The sequence below is a fragment of the Dermacentor albipictus genome, chromosome 8, assembly GCF_038994185.2.
Source record: "Dermacentor albipictus isolate Rhodes 1998 colony chromosome 8, USDA_Dalb.pri_finalv2, whole genome shotgun sequence".
In the NCBI taxonomy this organism is placed as follows: domain Eukaryota; kingdom Metazoa; phylum Arthropoda; class Arachnida; order Ixodida; family Ixodidae; genus Dermacentor; species Dermacentor albipictus.
Window position 1 is genome coordinate 77329474 of NC_091828.1, and position 20813 is coordinate 77350286.

At 45.5% G+C, this 20813-nt stretch overlaps 1 protein-coding gene and 1 long non-coding RNA gene across 9 annotated transcripts in view; one reads left to right on the forward strand and one right to left on the reverse strand.

Moving 5' to 3' along the window:
* Nucleotides 1-20813, forward strand: part of LOC139048821 (uncharacterized) — a 244821-nt gene that overhangs the window by 53882 nt on the left and 170126 nt on the right. The window lies entirely within an intron of this gene.
* The window catches only part of LOC135921119 (uncharacterized), a 49965-nt gene that overhangs the window by 26698 nt on the left and 2454 nt on the right, over nt 1-20813 (reverse strand). For 2 of the 8 annotated variants that reach the window (XM_065455449.1, XM_070523628.1), the window contains exons 3-7: nt 18300-18323; nt 12707-12790; nt 11739-11771; nt 9392-9424; nt 192-218 (exon numbers count right to left, since the gene is read on the reverse strand). In XM_065455449.1, coding sequence (XP_065311521.1) covers nt 192-218; nt 9392-9424; nt 11739-11771; nt 12707-12790; nt 18300-18323 — 201 coding nt within the window. The remainder of the gene's footprint in view (nt 1-191; nt 219-9391; nt 9425-11738; nt 11772-12706; nt 12791-18299; nt 18324-20813) is intronic. The other 6 variants (XM_065455465.1, XM_070523629.1, XM_065455456.1 and 3 more) reach the window with 3 other exon arrangements.

The following is a 20813-nucleotide window of genomic DNA, read 5'->3' on the forward strand; positions in this document are numbered from 1 at the left end:
ATATTGTTTGGGAAAGGAGCGTATAGATGCACTCAGTCTGTGCTCAGTGACTTTGTTAGTAGCGTGCAGTGCATCGAATGGTGGTGCTGATATATTTTCAACAAGCATATTAGGCGATATTCTGACAGACGGATGGATGTGAAACCTTAGTGGGCTAGGCAAAAAAAAAACTTCGCTCTATTGACTCTTACCTGTTCTCAGTGCAGCGGTCGTAGTTACTAGGTGTGAAGAAAATCAATATCATCGAAGGATGTTAAAGCCAGTGCTTTAACATGAGGGAATTCGAAACATGTCTTGCGCATAATTATTTCATTGCATGTCAATATTTTATAGTTAACCCTCATTACAGCCTGTCACGATATCCACAAAACTTTACCACGAACGATAGGTCCTATATGCCCCAACAGTATAGCATACCATTATGACAGGGGTGAGTGCCGTGAGGCCCGCATTTATTGCTGTTGCTGACGTTTTTTACCATGTAGTTTGTGCTGTTTTCACAAACGCCTTTAATTCATGCACCTATCAAAATAATTTCATATGGGCCAAGGTCTTTCTCCTTTGAACTTGTCATCTTTCACCAAAATATCATTTGCACATTATCGCAACGGTGGCCAGCATGAAAAAAAACCCAGGGTATATAAACACAACACCTAAATTGAAGACTCCTCAAGCTTTATCTGAGCGAGATATGCGAGACCTTACGTGGTGTTTCGAAAGCTGTTGGTTTTGTGACACATTTCAGTTTTCGCTCGTTAACGGGGTAATAGTTCATAGGTTATGTCCAATCATTACGGCTCACTTCAAGTCTCCATGTAGAGCGCCGCCAGTTGTAGTGTTTCTCACGACTCGTATTCTGTATTTGTCATGGCCGTGTTTATGGACATCTTGTGAATTATTTGCTTTGCCCTATTTTGTGTAGTGATTGCCCAGTAACGGCCGTTTCACATGCTGCGATTGGACAAGAGCTGTCAAGAGAGCAGATGGTCGACTTCATTGCAATTAACATTGAAACAATGAAGCCGTGCACTCGTCCAAGTGTAGCAAGCCATAGGAATGATGCTACAGACCGTAATGAAAAGCCTGGGGCCTTGCCGACAGGTACAAATTCTCTCTTAGACATCTACAATAATTTATGGATAGAATAAATTGTACCTGACTCTTGGAAAGTCGCTCGAATCATACCAATTTTAAAACCGGGTAAGATGTCCTTGTGCCTTGAATCCTTCCGCCCAGTTAGTTTGACAAGTTGTTTGTGCAAATTAATGGAGCTAATGATTGACGCGCGATTTCAATGGTGGTGTAATAAAACGGATGTGTTGTCCAACTGCTTAGTAGGTTTTAGAAAACGTAGATCCACAATGGATGCAATATTAGATATAGTAACCTGTGTGGAACATGAGCGTGCGCGTGGAAACATGACGATAGCAGTATTCCTCGACATCAAGAGGGCATTTGACGCTGTTAGTCACGTTCATGTTCCTCAAGTAGGTTCGACCTTCAACTGTCTGGCACGGCCTTGCCATGGTTTTCTGAATTTTTATCAGGCCGCAAAATATTTGTTCAGGCGGGTGAAGGAAAGAGTGCTTAACATGTTGTCAAACAGGCAGTACCACAGAGAAGCGTACTCAGTACCTTTCTTTTTAACGGCGTTATGGCTAATTTAACAAGAAGACTGCCTTCACAGTTAAAGTTTTCACCGTATGCAGGTGATGTGTGCACTTGGACATGTAGGTCTAATGCTCAGCTACTTGAGATGGCATTGCAAAACGGCATAAATAACATTAACCAATCTTTGAGATAGAGAGGAATGGTTTTATCACAGACAAGGACAGCTGTATTGCCCGTGACTCGGAGGCAGTTAAAAAATTTCACTCTTAATTTGGAAGGACACCATCTAATGATTGTCACACAACATCCATTTCTTGGCGTAATATTTGATAGACAGCTATCCTGGGCGCCCGACATAAAAACACTCGAAAACGAGGCTAATGCCATAGGGACTGTACTTCGCAGACTGGCAGGCAAATCAAGGGGAAGAGGAGTGTCGTTCATGCTGACTGATTCCAATGCATTACTACGACAAAAAATTGTGTATTCCGCGCCCCTCCTACATGGACTTTCCCACACGTCAGCAGAGTGACTTCAAAGACTTTTAGCTAGAGGACTACGCATATGTCTAGGAGTTCCACGAGCGACTTCTAGCTCTCTTGTAATAGCTGAGGCTCGCCAATCCCCATTTCTAGTTGTGTGAACTACAGGAACGTGCTGTCATTATTTCCGTCTTCAAACACAGCATAACATTCCCTCATTGGCTCTAGACATAATGAAACGAGTTAGAAGTTATGTTCATATAGAAATTCGAGAAAATGTTCACATACTGCCAAGAAATGAATTTTGGAACTCAGACGTCGAATATCCTCCATGGCTGCTTATACATTTAAAAATCGAATTGTCAGTATAGGGGATATTCAGAAAAAGAGACACGTTCATTCAGGCAGCTCAACAACTAGCACTCTACAAGATATATATGCGGTATTCCGGACACATACGTCTATACAGATGGCTCAAGTGCAGCGACCTCTTCAACTTCATCATTCATTAGACCGCGCCTCAACAAACAAGAATAATTCAAGTTGTCTCGGGCGACTTTGTCCACAAAGGCTGAACTGTTCGCAATCTTATGTGCGATAAAATTTATATTCTTGGTAAGAGATGTGCCAAAATGGGTAATTTTTAGCGATTTACAGGCGACTCGAACATCACTCTGCAGCACAAGAGGGAAAATATTCAGTAATAGTGTAATATACGAAACACTTAAACACCTCACACAGGCAAGCGAAGCGAAACATACATTAGCTTTCCAGTGGATACCAGGACATTGTAACATTCGGGGCAACACAGCAGCCAATGAAGCAGCACGACAAGCACACCTCGAAGATGATGCGGGTCCGCTCCCTATATCAAAGAATGAATTACGCTGCATTATAAGGACAACGGCTTTTAATATATGTAGAAACACTTGGGTTGAACAGAATTCTAAGAACTCGGACTTATACCATATTGGTCCGTTTATTGAATAAAAATTTTCATTGTCATGAGGCAGAACTATGGAAACCCTTATTCATCAGTTAAAGCTAGGCACTGCCTAAGCAAAGCATATATTACGCAGAATTGGCCGAGCGGACGCCCCCAAATGTGCCTCTGGATTTGTAGACGAAGATGTATATCACCTCTTTCTAGACTGCCCTCATCACGACACACCGATATGCCGACTTAAGTCAACCCTAATTAAATTTGACCCCAGACCTTTCAGTTTAAAGAAAGTTTTCGGTCCTCAGCCAACACCGTCCTTGCAGAAGAGCGCGTTAAAAGCACTAAATACTTTTCTAGAAGACAGCAGCATCGTTGGACGTTATTAACGCTTTCATTGGTCCTTTCATTTCAATGTCGTTGTATATATGCATGTGTTTCTGAATTATGTTATGTTGACTGTTCTGTTGTGACTATACGTGATAATGCATTTACATGATGTATGCAACACGCGCTGACTAGAGGTGGTGTTATTAGGCAACAATATCGTTTTTCTTTTTGAGAGATTTATTTACATAACTATGAAGACATTTACCTTGTATTTTGTATGTATGCATTTCTTACGTCATAGTCTTCCTGTGAAATCATTGCGTGATAAGTCCTGGTGCTTGTGTGAAAATGGTATTTGAAAGGTAATCTTGAACCCTATTAGTTGTATGATCGAATTATTCAAGAGATAAGGAGTAGCCGGCGCCTTAAATTGTGCGTCAACATCTCATTATTTCATTTCAATAAAAATAGTGATCTACCGCAATTCCATATCTGATAGCCTATATATATGACGCGTGTACTTCCCCTGGGCAGTGCTCAGATTTTTCATGACGATTATAATGATTTTCTATTTCTATCCTCTATGGAACAAGCCTGTCAAAAATAGTCACGACGCTTGGTTGAGCTAATCAGATAAGCCATACGTGCTTGTCATCATTCTGTTCACAGCACTGTACTGTTCACACAAAGAACAACACAAATGAAACGGATGCAAATTTGCACAATTTTATGGGCACCTTGCACACACGCGGGTCCAATTTTGCCCTATGGTCAGCAGTTCCATGCAGTAAAGAGAACTACGTCATATAATTTAGCCGCAGTCGAAGCTTTATTGCGTAAGTTTTTTTTTTGCATACGTCTTTCGAACCTTTTCTGCATCCCTTAAAACAAGCATGTCTGCCTTGTACAGTTGCAGATGTTTCAACACACCGTGTCTCCTCAATCACGTCCAAGCCTTTTGTCTAACAATACTCTAAGCATGCCATACTTACCTAGACTGCTGACCGTTCAATGCTTCCATTGATTTCAAATTCGGGGGGTTCTCGAATGTGAGCGTTACCTTCGCATCTGAACGCGTCAATATCAATGCATTCAGTTATGAGGTGTAGACTTGTCTCTGGATTTCTGCTCCAGTGGCCGAATCTCTCAACATGTTGCGAATATTTGCTCCGGTATGGTTTGGACTTCGGCAACCAGCTCGTGCTTCAGAAAGGAAGGCACTGCCCCTTGTGTAGTTCCACACAACGTTTTAAGTTCTGTCTTGCCATACTTATAAATCCCCGACGCATTTTTTGTTTCTTTTTCATCCTTCGAAAGTGGTTGGTGTGTGCGATCGCGTCGCGGGCATATTCAGCGGCCGAGCGTGTAGGCGAGGGCAGCAAAGTGTCCAAGAGATACGCGGGTTCTCGGTCACATAGGAGATAGAATGGTGAATAGCCAGCGGTGTCGTGACGCGGCAAAATATACGTGAGCGTCACATATGGTAAGCCAAGATCCCAGTCATAGTGGTTGGTTGCAACGTAGTTCGAAAACATGTCGGTGATGGTCCGGTTGAGGCGCTCCATGAATCCGTTGGTCTGTGGGTGTTAGGACGTGCTGAACTTGTGCTTTGTCGAGCAGGAGCGGAGGATGTCCTCGACGACTGCCGAGAGAAAGCTGCGGCCATGGTCAGTGAGTAATTGGCGTGGAGCACTGTGCACTAAATTGATGTTATAGAGAAGAAAGTCAGCAACGTCAGTAGCACAACTTGTCGGGAGAGCTCTGGTGATTGCGAACCGCGTAGCATATTTGGTAGCGACCGCGGCCTATTTATTTCCGAAGCCCGAGGGAAGAAATGGTCCGAGGTCTAGATCAACACGCAAAAAGGGTTCGGGTGGGATGTCGTTCGGCTGGAGACATCAAGCTTGAAGTGTGCAGTGCTTCTTCCGGCGCTGACAGGGCTCACAGCGGCAACGTAGCGCCGCACGGAGAGGGCGACACCCGGCCAAAAGAATCAATGGAGTACATGGTCGTATGTGTGCGAGACGCCCAAGTGTTCAGCCAAAGGAGCGTCGTGAAGTCGGTGGAGGACAGTCGAACGCAGGTGTGATGCAATGACAAGCAGAATGTCAAGGCCATGTGGATCGAAATTGCGGTGGTATAATGTCCCTTCCTCGAGGAGAAACATTCGGAGAGACGCATCGAAAGGCGTTCACTCCAGATGGTTGATGAAGGCCCGTAATGAAGGATCGCGGCGTTGCTCGTTGCCGATTTGAAGCAACTGGAACACAGAAAAAACGCAAACGATTGTGCCTTCCTCAGCCTGTTCGTCGATGGGGTAGCGGGATAAACAATCGGCATCCTGGTGCAAGCGTCCTGTCTTATATACCACGGAGAAGGTATATTCTTGCAGGCGTAACGCCCAGCGAGCGAGTCATCCCGTGGGGTCCTTGAGCGAGGATAGTCAGAGAGCGGAGTAATCAGTGATGACACAGAATGGGTGTCCGTACAAGTATGAACGAAAGTTCGCAACAGCCCCCACAAGAGCGAGGCACTCACGCTCTGTGATTGAATCATTGCGCACGGCGGGTGATAGAAGCCGGCTGGCATAAGCTATAACGGGATCATCTCTACGGTGGCGTTGTACTAACACTGCTTCTATGCTGCGACCACTGGCATCAGTTCGAACTTCCGTTGAGCCAGACGGGTCAAAGTCGGCCAGAAGTTGAGGCTTGGTAAGGAAAGTAGTTAGCTGCGAAAAAGACGCGGCATGGTCAGGACTCCAATAAAAATGGCATCTTTCTTCAAGTCGTAAGGGGACGTGCGATGGTCGCAAAGTTCTTCAGAAAGCGTCGGAAATAAGAGCACAGCCCTATGAAACTACGAACGTCCTTAGTAAACTTCGGAACAGGAAAGTTCTTAATGGCGCGAATTTCGTCCCGATGAGGTCGCACGCCTCTGGCATACACGAGGGGCCTAAGGGCGGTGATTTGGCGGCGTGCGAAGTGACATTTCAACGAGTTTAACTGGAGACGCGCGCTGCGGTACACGTCACGAATCGCTGAAAGACGGTTTAGATGCGTGTCGAATGTGGGCGTCAAGATTGCACAAACAGGTGGACCACTTGAACTCCAGAAGCAAAGAGCCCATCATTCCTTCGAAGTTGGCGGGCGCGTTACTGAAACCGAAAGGCATCACCTTGAACTGATAAGGGCCGTCAGGGGTAACAAATGCAATCTTCTCTCGGTCCATGTCGTCGACGGATATCTGCGAGCAGCCGGACCGTAGGTCGACCATACAGGCAGTCTAGGGCGTAATGAATACGTGGCAAAGGGTACACACCCTTTTTTTTGTGATTTTGTTCAGGTGGCGGTAATGTACACAAAACCACCAAGTTCAATCCTTCTTTTCGACAAGTAGGACGGGAGAAGCCCAGGGACTACATGAAGGCTCGATAATGTCCTTTTCAATCATCTTTTTTTTTACTTCCTGATAGATAACAGCTCGTTCTGACGCAGAAACATGATATAGACATCGGTGGATAGGGTTCGCATCGCGAGTATTTATGCGATGGGACATAACAGACGTTTGACCTGAAGGTCGATTGTTAAAGCAAAAAAAAATGTCGCGATAGCCTTTAAGAACGCGGCAAAGTGCTTCAGCTTGAGCAGGTGTGACGTCAGAGGAAACCATCTTCTCATTGTCGACGTCATTACCATGCGATGACGTCATGGTATGGGCTGAGCTATAACGATCTTCCACTGTGAATTGCTCGACCTCACCATCTTGCAAAACGCTAATTATAGCCAATGAGATCCCATGAGGCAGAACATGGGCAGTTAGCGCGAAATTGACAAGAAGGCAGGCGCTGTTGCCAGTAATTGGCAGCACAATGTGCGGCTGAAATTGGTGCAAGTATAACGACTGAAATTGGTGCGACCACGTAATTGCCGTCACGCATAGCTGTTGAGGACAACAAGTCGACGTGTGTCAGAGTGAGGCGGTAGGCAAATAAAATCCATGCAGGTCAAATGGCTTGGGGGTGGGTCCACAGGGTCGGCAAGAAGTGGCAAGTCAAGGTGAAGTGAACCGGCTGAACAGTCAATGAGGGCAGAATGATTGGCAAGGAAATCCAGACCAAGAATTAGTTCGTGAGGGCAATGCTTGATGACGGTGAAGAGGACGGCGGTGTGTCTCTCAGCATTGATGACTAGGGCAGAGCACATGCCAACAATAGCCACAGTCCCTCTGTCGGCGACTTGTGCTACTCGGTTCGCGACAGGCGTCGGAACTTTCTTGAGCCGAGGGCGAAGAGCAACACTCATAATGGACACATGTGCGCCGGTGTCATTCAACGCGCTCACAGGAACATTCTCGACGAGAACGTCGAAGAGATTCTTGTTCGTGGGTAAGGTAAAGCGAGGATTTCGTGTCAATGTCGTCATTGCAGCTTGACCTCCTGAAGCTGCACTGTCTACTTTTCCGATCGGGGGTGCGCTGAGTCGTTCGGAGAAGGAGCACGGCGTGAGGGAGGCGAATGAGAATGACGGTGGGAGCGAGAAGGCGAGCGGGAGTAGCGGGGTCGTGTCAACGGTGTCGCATGGACTGATGATGGGGCGGGTATAGAAGGAGCGAAAGAAAAGGTTGCGCTACAGGCACGAGGGTAGTAATTAGGAGAATAGGGCGTCCGACAAGGCCAGCGGCTGCGGCAGTGGCTAGCGACATGTGAAATGCGTCGGTTGTTAAAACAGATCGGCTTGTCGTCCACGGTTCGCCATTCGGAGGGGTGGCGCTGTCCATATGAGGAGTAAGAAGAGCGGGGTGGTGACGTGCGTGGAGGTAGAGGTTCCGAGCATACGGAACGAATAGATTGCAGACCGACATGGGACAACTCTTGACGGACGACGGCCTGGATCAAGGAGATTGTCGCTGGAGAATGATCAGGTCGTGGGAATGAATGGGCCGCCGGTTGCATTGCTTCGACCTCACGATGAATGGTACGGCTCAAATTGTGACATCGCGACGGCTGGTGGAAGAGGTCGTCACAAGATGACGTAACAGCTGTGTTGGGAAGTGGCTTGATATGCTGGGATACGTGGCGGCTTTTAGTATGCTCGAGACGGCGGCACTCCTTGAAGATTGTATCGATGCTGGTGACGTTCGTAAACACCAGTAAATTGAACGCGTCGTCAGCAATGTCTTTGAGCACGTCATTAACCTTATCGTCCTCAGATATGTTTGGGCCAGCGTTGGCACAAAGGGCCAAGACATGTAGGATATACGACACGTAGGACACGGTCGACGCCTGTTCACGTGTGGCAAGGGCTTTCTTGGCATTGACTTGGCGACAGAGCGGATTGCCAGAAAGTACGCGGAGCTTCTCTTTGAAGAGATCCTAGCTCGAGATCTCCTCTTCGTGAGTCTGGAACCATGCCAGTGGAGCTCCGTCGAGGTAGAAAAGAACGTTCGCAAGCGTATTAGTCGGATCCCACCTGTGACTGGTGCTGACACGTTCGTACAAGCGGAGCCAGTCGTCAACGTTAGGACTGCCGATTCCGGTGAAAACACCAGGATCCCGAGGGGGAGAAACGGCGACTTAGGTCAGGGCTGCAGGCGGAGACGCTTGCGCAGATGAAGTGCCGCCAGCAGTAGCCGAAGCTGCACTGTCGCCATTGTGACCGCTGCGGAGCTCCATGGCGGGTACGGGGAACGTCAACCTCCACCAATATGATGTTACGTGTAGCTGATGCCCAATGTTATTTACAAGTTATTTACAGAGGAGCTAATGCAGGCCATAATGGCGACGCTATCTCAAGCGGGTACATGTCGTCTTCTTGTGGTGGCTGTGGTGGCTGTTCCGTATCAATATTTTCGTACCATCGCTTGCGTCAACGCTGTACGTGTAGAAATATCACTATAACGGCAAGCATCCCAAGACATACCCTCCAGCTTTAGCGCCAGAATGCTGTATACACGTAGTTACCACGACGCATAACGCAAAATGAGACATAAGGACCAACAAACACATTTCAAATAAACAAACTCTTACTTGTAGTTGTGGTAGGTACAGGTGGGCTCGTCTCTTGGTGAACATGACGTGAAGTTCAGTGAAGAATAAATAAAGCAACCATAGATCATTGATAGGTAATAAAAAGGTTGACATCGTCATTATACAATGTGACAAAGCTTGCCAATCAATATGAGCTGGGGTGCACAAATAAGATCAATAATATATCGCTTTACCGTTTATTTGTGGAAGCAATTTTAGGCTTTACGACCGGCATTTAACAGATTCGTGCAATTATATTGTTTCACACAGGAAGCACCAACCGATTGTAGGAGCAAGTAACTACACTGAAAGCTCGTTAATTCGAACTTCAGTAATTCGAATTTATGGATAATTCGAACTGTACGATTTGGTCCGGCCAAGCTCCACAGAAGTGTATGTATAAAAAAGTCCGTTAATTCGAACGCGAGAAGGTTCCCTCACGGATAATTCGAACTACGCTCGCCTGGCACACGGCCAGAGAAACGCGCCTACTGCCTTCACACAAGGCTGTATTGCCTCCGAAAAGGAGAGAACGGCGAGAGAAGGCAAAATCGGAAAAAAATCTAACCGACGCGGGGTCAGCCAGAAGGCAGCGGCAGCTGCCGCCTCTGCTTTCTACGTAACCTCCGAGACTTCATGCCCGTTGCGAATCTCGGAGCCTTTGCAAATCTTGTACAGCTGCTAATGTTGTGCGGAGATGGCACGGCAAGCGCCATCGTAACACAGCGAATCAAGTACGTCGCAGCTGCGCTTGCAATCAAGAACCAACGAATCAGGGCCTTCGCCACCTTCACATGTTCAGCGTCTTTGTCTCGGCAGTCTTCATCGGTTGTGCACGTCTGTTTTCAGCTTAGGAGGTATCGGCCATCGCGATTCATTGTGATGGTGTTAAGCCTCGGCTAACGTTCGTTTCGGTGGACACCGGTAGTGTGGCACAGTCGGACCCAGAGCTTCGACTTCAAGATGGCGTGTGCCATCTTTTTCTGACACGCCAAATTTCTGACATGCCCTACTGCTTCCAAATCGCAGTGTACTGTTGCTCTCCTTCACTTTCGTTAGTTCGAACTTTCGTTAATTCGAACTGAAGCGGCTTCCCCTTGCGGTTCGAATTAACGAGCTTTTACTGTATTGGCTAATTCACCCACAGTTCAGTAACAGTTTCCATGAATGACTTATAATAATAACAAGGTCCCAATCTTTTTAGGAGCAGAATTTATACCGTGCAAGTAAAATAAATGTTACATCGCGTTATATTTTCTAGACGTCTACTTTATGCACTCAGAGAGAAACCAGAAAAAACTATGCCTGTTTATCAGATATTATATATATGGGCTCACTGCTTCTATAATTTAGGCTTCATTTTAATCAACACCAAAACACGGGGACAAAGAAGAGCACAGGAACAGTGCTGCGGTGTGGTGCTCCGGTCCTGTGCACAGCACTTGTCCCATGCATTTGCTTGCCCGTGTGTTTTTCGGCGCTGTTTAAAATGAATGATCTTTACCAACTAGCTCACACCAAAACCCTTATAAATTTAAGGTTATTCACACAAACGCATTCGGTTGCGCCAGATGTGTAGGCTTGCACAAATGAAGGTCGAAGGAACCACATTCTTCAGATCTTATTGCTCAAGCTCACATTACTGACGCAGATGCCTGCGTCTTCCATAGTATGCAGGCATTTATAAACAAATGAACCTGTGCAGATGTATGCATATGCATGTACCTCATGCATCACAGCGAAGGTGTATGAGGCAGTAGTTCCACGCTTTACAATTCTTATGAGTCTGCTTTGCTAAGGCCAGCGAGAAATTGCCAAAGGCTTTTCTTATTCTTCACTATATCAAGTTAAATTGCTTCACTGCACTAGTCTTTTTTCCAGAGCTTCATCACATGTGATATATGTTGCAGCATGTCCTGTTGGCTTTACTGGCACCATCACCAGGCTGCGCATTTCGGCGTCCTAGTTAAAGCCCGCACGAGGGCTGCAATGCAGACAGCCTTGCTGGCTGTTCACAGGCTGACATTTAAAGGTAATCATGCCGTCACACACTGCTAACAACCAGCACACGTTGCTAATAAAAATAATCGTTGTGAATTGCCCGTATAAACCTTTGATGTGACATATCTGTGCTGTCTCCAGTTATTAGAAGTTATTCATAAAATATCTTGGCAAATCATAAGATAGAGGGTAGAGGCATCTTCACACTATTGGAATAAAAGCATGCAAGTTTATGCTGTGCGTGTAGCAGAAAATTTGCGTAGACTATAATTTTTATGCCTCTTAAAAAATCCAGTAGACACACACATTTCCAACTACAGTAATATATGGAGAAATAGCTGCACACCTTTAGTGATGACATCTCCGCAGCCTTGGGGAACTGTGGAGTTATGAAAACAACCGATGCGGTAGTATGAATACAAATTATATATTCTATTTGTTTAAGAAGATGCAATGTGACTTGATAAAGTTCACGTGAAATGAAAAGAAAGCGAAAGGCTTTTTAATATTGCTGATGGTGTAAATATTGTGCCCTTTATCAAATATATTGTTTTGAGGAATGTCCGTTTTTCATTTTCATGAAACACGAGTTTCCAATAATTTAGGTCACAAGTGACCCAGAATGTTTCTGCTACGTCACCTATTAATCCATAATAAAGAGAGCAATTTCATCTGTAAAGCATACTTTCACAATAAGCTCCAAGAGGGCGTTGCATATGCTAATGTAACATCAACCTTTTTTTGATCCATTGAGCTGACAAAAATGTTGGGTTTGAGTAAGGTTCCAATAGAATCTGTTAAATCAGTGCTGTGAAAATTGGCAAAGTGGAGATACTAATTTGTAGAACCAAAAAGGCTGTGATCCGCAGAAACTATCACAGGTCTACAAAAGCAACCGCAAAGATTCGTCAGAACCAAAATTTTCCGCTTAAATGGTTTTCCTGGTTAGGAAATGGAGCCCTCACTAACGCCTCCAGGGACAATACGAGATCACTCTAAGGCAGCCGCAAAAATTTTCTCACGCCTTCGTGTTACTGATGGGTAAGCCACATCTTCTGTTTTTATTACCAAAACGTTTTGTATTCGTAATGTGTAAACGAAACCTAATGCTTTATGCTCCTAAATAAGAGAAATGTGCTGTCCATTCCACAAGACTGCAAAAACAAAATAGCATTTCTTTGTGACAGAAACATTTAACATGTGTCGGAGACCTGGTGTCTATGTCTGCGGACATTTGCTCTTTTTTTGTCAACACATATGGTGCGTCCAAGCACTCTTAATGCTCATGTATTGCCGTTTAATATTATGTCTTACCATGTGGCCGAGTTTCGGCCAAATTGTGCTTCAACGGGTGGCCTGAGGTCCTTGCAGAGTAGGGGCTATAAGCGTGAACATCCTCTATGACAGATACCCACGTGATCACTCATACTGCATCTGTCACAGGAGTCGCATAGCAACTACAGACATTGCAACATTTTGAAGAAACAGAGGCAAACACGGAGGGCTTCCTTTGTATGGATGGAGTTGACTAGTTTTCGTGTAAGCCTGGGTGCGTGACACCCAACGACATTCAACTTACGACACCCCGGGCCCCTAAAGCGCTACGCACTTAAGAACAAATTCTAAACCTACATCTATCATCATCAGCAACGATTCGTACTCTCGTAAGCAATGGCTCAAACCCCCGTAAGTAAAGAAAAAATGCAGTGGCTCATACCTCCGTAAGCACTAGCTAGAAGCGCTAAACAAAGCGAAGCTAACGGTGCATCCAGTCATTGAAATCTCTCTTACGGCACACATAATAGCGCACATTTTAGTAAAGCACAAGCTCAAAACACGCATCCGAACCATCCATAAAGCAGTGCATACCTCCCTCAGCAGTTGTAGTGCTGGTCTTGCAACAACTTCGCTGGCAAACAGCTTCGCAATGCGGGGATAACGAGTTTCTTTTTTAACCTTTAAATAACTTCACCGGGCCCTTTTCGTTATACGAAGTTCAAAGATAAGGTGTAGTGCCTGTAGTAGTTGAAAACAAATAAAACCTTTTAAATAATTTCTTAACTCTTGTACGCCCTTCTCAATTCTAGTATTGAGCATATTACGACCCCTAAATTTTCGATTTTAATGTTGAATTCAGTATCAAAAAAATTTCACAGTGGAGCTGTACAGCTCTACCATTGAAGGAAATTTTCTTGTAAGCAAAAACCTCCCTTTACGTGGACTGATCGCGGAGATAGTGCAATGTCGGGCCGACACACGGTGGAGGTGAAGCAGGCGTTAAGAACTCCCCATACGTGGGCCGATGGCGATGTTAGTGCAATGCCGGACTGACCCGTGGTAGAGGTAAAGGAGGGGTTAAACCCGCCCCATAGGTGGGCTGATCCAGAAGATAGCGCAATGCCGGGCCCAACCGCGGTAGAGGTAAAGTAGGCGTTAAGCCCTCCCCATACGTGGGCCGATCCAGAAGATAGCGCAGTGCCGGGCCCACCCGCGCCAGAGGTGAAGCAGGCGTTAAGCCCTTCCCAAATGTGGGGGATCCCGAAGTTAGTGCAATGCAGGGCCCACCTATGGCAGAGGTGAAGCAGGCAAGCAGGCACCCGCGCCAGGTGAAGCAAGCGATCCCCATACGTGGGCTGATCCCGAAATTAGTGCAATGCCGGGCCCACCCGCAGCACAGGTGGAGCAAGCGTTAAGCCCTCCCCATACGTGAGCGGATCCCGAAGATAAAGCGATGTCGGGCCCACCCGCTGCAGAGGTGCAGCAGGCGTTAAGACCTCCCTATACATTGGCCAATCCCGAAGTTATTGCAATGCCGGGCGCACCCGTGGCTGCGGTGAAGCAGGCATTAAGCATTCCCCGTACGTGGGCCGATCCCGATGTTAGTGTAATGCCGGACCCACTCTCGGCACAGGTAAAGCAGGCGTTAAGCCCTCTCTATACATGGGCCGATCCGGAAGATAGCGCAATGCCGGGCCCACTGGTGGCAGAGGTGAACAAGCATTAGGGAATCCCAATACGTGGGCCGATCCCGAAATTAGTGCAATGCCGGGCCCACCCGTGGCACAGGTGAAGCAGGCATTAAGCCCTCTCCATACGTGGACGGATCCCGAATGTAGCGCAATACCGGGCGCATCCGCGGCAGAGGGGAAGCAAACATTAAGCATTTCCCATACTTGGGCCATTTCCAAAGTTTGTGCAATGCCAGGCCGATCGGCGGCGGAGGTTAAGCAGGCGTGAAGCACTCCCCGAACGTGAGCCTATACCGAAGATAGTGCAATACTGTGCCCACCTGCGGCAAAGGTAAACCAGGCGTTAATCACTCCCCTACGTGAACCGATCCTGAAGATACTGCAATTGCGAGGCAACCCGCGGTGCAGCTGCAGTTCGCTATTAAGGGGCCCACATACCCAGTTTCGCTGGTCATCCTTTTTCACAGTGCTGAAGGGCACTGGGTCATTATGACTGGATGTAGGGGCATAGACCTGTAAAACCCTCATTTTGTACCTCTTGTTGAGTTTCACAACAAGACCTGCCACTATCTTGTTAACGCTATAATAATCCTGTATGTTACCAGCTATATTCTTATTAATCAGGAATCCGACGCCTAGTTCTCGCCAACGCCCGGTAGCACAGGACGTACCCTCATTTTAGCACTGTATATGCTTCTTTTGGTCTCCTAACTTCACTGAGCCCTATTATATCCCATTTACTGCCCTCTAATTCCTCGAATAGCACTGCTAGACTCGCCTCACTAGATTACGTTCTAACGTTAAACGTTGCCAGGTTCATATTCGCAGAATCGGCGATGGGTAAAGTCAAAACAAAATACACTATACTCATGGGCGACTTCAATGCCAAGGTAGGTAGACAAGGCAGCGGGGGAATATGGAATAGACACTAGGAATAGCAGGGGAGAGTTATTACTAGAGTTTGCGGAACAGAATAATATGTGGATAATGAATACCATCTTCTACAAGCGGGATAGTCGAAAGTGGACGTGGACGAGTCCGAACGGCGAGTCTAGAAATGAAATAAACTTTATACTCTGCGCTAACCCTGGCATCACACAAGATGTGGACGTGCTCAGCAAGGTGCGCTGCAGTGAACACAGGATTGCAAGAACTCGAATTAGCCCAGACCTGAGGAGGGAACGGAAGAAACTGGTATATAAGAAGCCGATAAATGAGTTAGCGGTAAGAGGGAAAAAAGAGGAATTCCAGATCAAGGTACAGAACAGGTATTCGGCTTTAACTCAGCAAGAAGACCTTAGTGTTGTAGCAATGAACGACAATCTTTGTGGCATCATCAAGGAGTGTGCAATAGAAGTAGGTGGTAACTCCGTTAGAAAGGATACCAGTAAGCTATCGCAGGAGACGAAAGATCTAATCAAGAAACGCCAGTGTATGAAAGCCTCTAACCCTACAGCTAGAATAGAACTGACACAACTTTCGAAGTTAATCAACAAACGTAATACAGCTGGCATAAGGAAGTATAATATGGATAGAATTGAACATGCTCTCAGGAACGGAGGAAGCCTAAAAGCAGTGAAGAAACTAGGAATCGGCAAGAATGAGATGTATGCCTTAAGAGACAAAGCCGGCAATATCAGTACTAATATGGATGAGATTGTTTAAGTGGCTGAGGAGTTCTATAGAGATTTATACAGTACCAGTGGCACGCACGACGATAATGGACGAGAAAATAGTTTAGAGGAATTTGAAATCCCCCAGGTAACGCCGGAAGAAGTAAAGAAAGCCTTGGGAGCTATGCAAAGGGGGAAGGCAGCTGGGGAGGATCAGGTAACAACAGATTTGTTGAAAGATGGTGGCCAGATTGTTCTAGAGAAACTGGCCACCCTATATACGCAGTGCCTCATGACTTCGAGCGTACCGGAATCTTGGAAAAACGCTAACATAATCCTAATCCATAAGAAAGGGGACGCCAAAGACTTGAAAAATTATAGACCGATCAGCTTACTGTCCATTGCCTACATAGTATTTACTAAGGTAATTGCAAATAGAATCAGGAACATCTTAGACTTCCGTCAACCAAAGGACCAGGCAGGATTCCGTAAAGGCTACTCAACAATAGACCACATTCACACTATCAATCAGATGATAGAAAAATGTGCGGAATATAACCAACCTTGATATATAGCTTTCATTGATTACTAGAAAGCGCTTGATTCAGTCGAGACCTGAGCAGTCATGGACGCATTGCGGAATCAGGGTGTAGACGAGCCGTATGTAAAAATACTAAAAGATATCTATAGCGGCTACACAGCCCCCGTAGTCCTCTATAAAGAAAGCAACAAAATCCCAATAAAAAAAGGCGTCAGGCAGGGAGATACGATCTCTTCAATGCTATTCACAGCGTGTTTACAGGAGGTATTCAGAGAGCTGGATTGGGAAGAATTGGGGATAAGAGTCAATAGAGAATACCTTAGTAACTTGCGATTCGCTGATGATATTGCCTTGCTTAGTAACTCAGGGGACCAACTGCAATGCATGCTCACTCACCTGGAGAGGCAAAGCCGAAGGGTAGGTCTAAAAATTACTCTGCAGGAAACTAAAGTAATGTTTAACAGTCTCGGAAGAGAACAGCAGTTTACAATAGGCAGTCAGACACTGGAAGTGGTAAGGGAATACGTCTACTTAGGACAAGTAGTGACTGCGGATCCGGATCATGAGACTGAAATAATCAGAAGAATAAGAATAGGCTGGGGTGCGTTTGGCAGGCATTCTCAGATCATGAACAGCAGATTGCCATTATCCCTCAAGAGAAAAGTTTATAACAGCTGTGTCTTACCAGTACTCACGTACGGGGCAGAAACCTGGGGGCTTACGAAAAGGGTTCTACTTAAATTGAGGACGACGCAAGGAGCTATGGAAAGAAGAATGATAGGTGTAACGTTAAGGGATAAGAAAAGGGCAGATTGGGTGGGGGAACAGACACGAGGTAATGATATCTTAGTTGAAATCAAGAAAAAGAAATGGGCATGGGCAGGACACGTAATGAGGAGGGAAGATAACCGATGGTCATTAAGAGTTACGGAATGGATTCCAAGGGAAGGGAAGCGTAGCAGAGGGCGGCAGAAAGTTAGGTGGGCGGATGAGATTAAGAAGTTTGCAGGGACAACATGGCCACAATTAGTAGATGGCCGGTGTAGTTGGAGAAGTATGGGAGAGGCTTTTGCCATGCAGTGGGCGTAACCAGGCTGATGATGATGATGATGATGATGATGTATTGTCACCTGCTTCTGATCGACCTGCCACACTAATGAACGGGCCTGCTAGCCTCGTTCTCAAGTTATTTTAGCCCTTTTCTTGAGGAACATATATTTCTTACATTAGCTACGATGAAGAAGCCTTTTTTGCTTGTCTCTCGGCATTTGTAGCATGGTGGAAACATTACTGGACTGTAAAACATTCACGCCTTCTATTTCGAGAACGTTTAGAGTGTCAATCAAACATAGGTGTTATTGCACTTATGGCACCATCGCCCGTGGCACGCTTGCGATATCAAGCTGTTTGTAGATGTTGAGGATACCGCTAAAAAGCAGAAAAACAACCATTCCTATGTGAGTTTGGGGACAATGTTATAATGATTAATGATCCAAGGTTATTATTAGCACTCTAAATCTACAATGGCAGTACGGTAATAATTGATCAACCTTTTAGACGGCATATTAGTTTGATGACTAACCACCGCTGTTGCAGCTATCACTGCCGCTTACGTGTACATTGATTTACAAACCACAGGTTCACCAAAATAGAGTTTTCTTTCAAGGTATTTGTTCGTTTGGCTAATTGCCTGTTTGCTTATAGGCAAATTATTTATTTGCTGCCACTGTTTAGCTGTCCCTTTTTATATTCCACAATTGCAATTGAGAATCAAATAAACTCACCTAGGTTTGTCCTGTTCGACGAGTCTAGTTATAAAAAAAAATAGCGACAATGTTTACTCTAACGCAACATAATATTATTGTAACTACAGTTGTAAATACAGTTTTGTACAACCTCTATATTGGTGGCAAGCAAAAAGTGGGGGTAGGGAGGCGGGAAGCAGCGTTCTGAGTCAAAGGCTTTGCGCGCTGAAGGGTGGATGACACTCTTTTACCACATACTCGGCTAAACTGAGAATGCGAACAATCATGTGTATGTTGCGAAATAAACGCGGCAACAAATCCGCAGATGGACAGAAAGATGAAAATACAAGGGCACCGAGCATATTTACCTGCATACCTAAGACATCTTCCGAGAGGTTTGTGTGTTTTGGCTATTTAAAACCACCGTGGTTGCCTGCCCGTTATGGCGTTCCGCTGCTAAGCACGAGGTCGCGAGACTAAAGCCTGGCCACGGCGGCCGCATTTCCATCGGGGCGATCTATAAAACGCCCATGTCCCGTGTATTAGGGGCTCGTGAAAGCTCATCTGGAGGTATAACTTCATCCGTAGTCAATCCCTGAGGCGTGCTTCCTGATAAACTCGTGGTTTGGGCAGGTCAAGCACCAGAATTCAATTATATTCAATTAGAAATATTAAGGAGTTTCTTGGATTGATCAACTCAGCCGTTCTCAGATCGCAGATATCGAGCTTACGTGCCTTCCCCTTTCGTAGTTACAGAAAGTAACTTCGACATATTTAGACTTGCTTCGAAAGGTGATCTCACGTATACTGAAATCCACTTGTATGAACCAAAAATGGATTTGTTCACAGAAACCTGTACTTAACCCTTTCATGGATGCAAACAAAAGACGGATTGGTTTGTGCGCAATGTATTTCTATTGTACATCTGATATTGTTAAAGAAAACTAAATTATGAAGGACGAAAGACATTTCGCATACGAGAGAAAAGCACAATGTATGCGCCATTCGTCATTTTTTTATCAAGAAGTGAATACATGTTGACGTCGTGAGCTACTACTTTCTCGTTGCAACATTTATTATAATCAGAAGCAGCATGTCAAGACGAACATTTTCCTTAGTTTATTGGGCGCATTTTCCTTAGTTTATTTGTAGCAGTGCTGCTTGACAAGGATTCGCAGTGAAGCCAAGGTTCTCTAAATGCAAGTGCCTCTTGTAATTCTCCAAAGACAATGCAGCTCTGATGTATGTAGCGTAGTTCCTAGTGCACTTCGCTAGGCTAAATATTGGGTATTCCATAATTGCTAAAAGTGCGCATGGCCAACTGCCATGGTAACATCCATAGAAACTTAAAGCAGATATTGCCATGGGTTCTATTGCAGCGCATAAATATTGCGCAAGATATATACCATTTATCTTTGTGGCGGTTAGAAAAAAAGGATAAAAGACAACATTGCGGCAACTGAACAGGCAGTCAGCGGCTGGTGCAACCGTTCCACCGGATTAGTGAAACTGAAAGTAGTGAAAATGAAGACTTAGCGTGGTCATCGAGCATAGCTATACATTGGCTTCCATTTATACTGCTCTAACATGTTGTAGTGACCCAGAAAAGTGTTAATGATGTGTCATACTTCATCACAAAGCTTACAAAGTAGGCGTAAACCTACGCAACACAGAATGGTTCCAGCCTTTTCTTTAGGGAGGTTTCTTAGTGCGTCGGCGGAGCCGCCTCCTATAGTAGTGAAGATGACATTAAATTAATCCACATCACTTTTAGAACCCATTAGCTCTGACACGTTCCTTTTTTATAGGATTCAGTGTGGCACTACCAAATTGGAACCTTTGTTAGATGCCTAACTTTTTTTATTTTGTCTTCAACCAACTACGAGGTATTTAAACATGCTTATTTTTGTTATTATACAATTTTTCGGAAGAAAGCCTGGTATTTTCATTTGCGGTTAGATATTAGTTTAATGTAGAGCGTCCGTATTTTCGAAGGGGTATCATTCTCACAAAGGTTGCATTATGACAGAAATAAACAGAAAAGTGTGGTCACATATTGCAGGTAAAAGCAGATTGTGGCTACCATACGGTATCACCGTTCGATTTCCATTGAGAGAGAGCGTAAACTTTATGTTCAAATGATTGCAATTTGAGTACGGCGTCTCTTCAGTGGGTCTCGGCACCCGCCGCAGATGCGGTTCCGAGACCTAGTCTCGAAGCGGCTTTGTCGGCTCGCTGGACGGCCCAGAGTTGTGTTGTCAGGTTCGAGCGGCGCAGTGCGGCCTTCCAGCCCGAGCGGAGGCTGGCGGTGGGAGAGGGGGAGGGGTCGGCACTACCTGACTTGTTTGTTAGTACCTGACACTCCAATAACATGTGATTAACCCCCGTATTCAGAAATTCAACTTAAGTCGAAGACCATGCTTGACTTGATTTAATTGACGCCTCGCATTATTGTGCTCAAAGACACTCGCGCGTTCACGAGAGGCGTGACTTAGATCTAGTCTAGCATGGGCTTCAACTTAAGTTGCATTTCCTAATGCATTTCTGAACCTC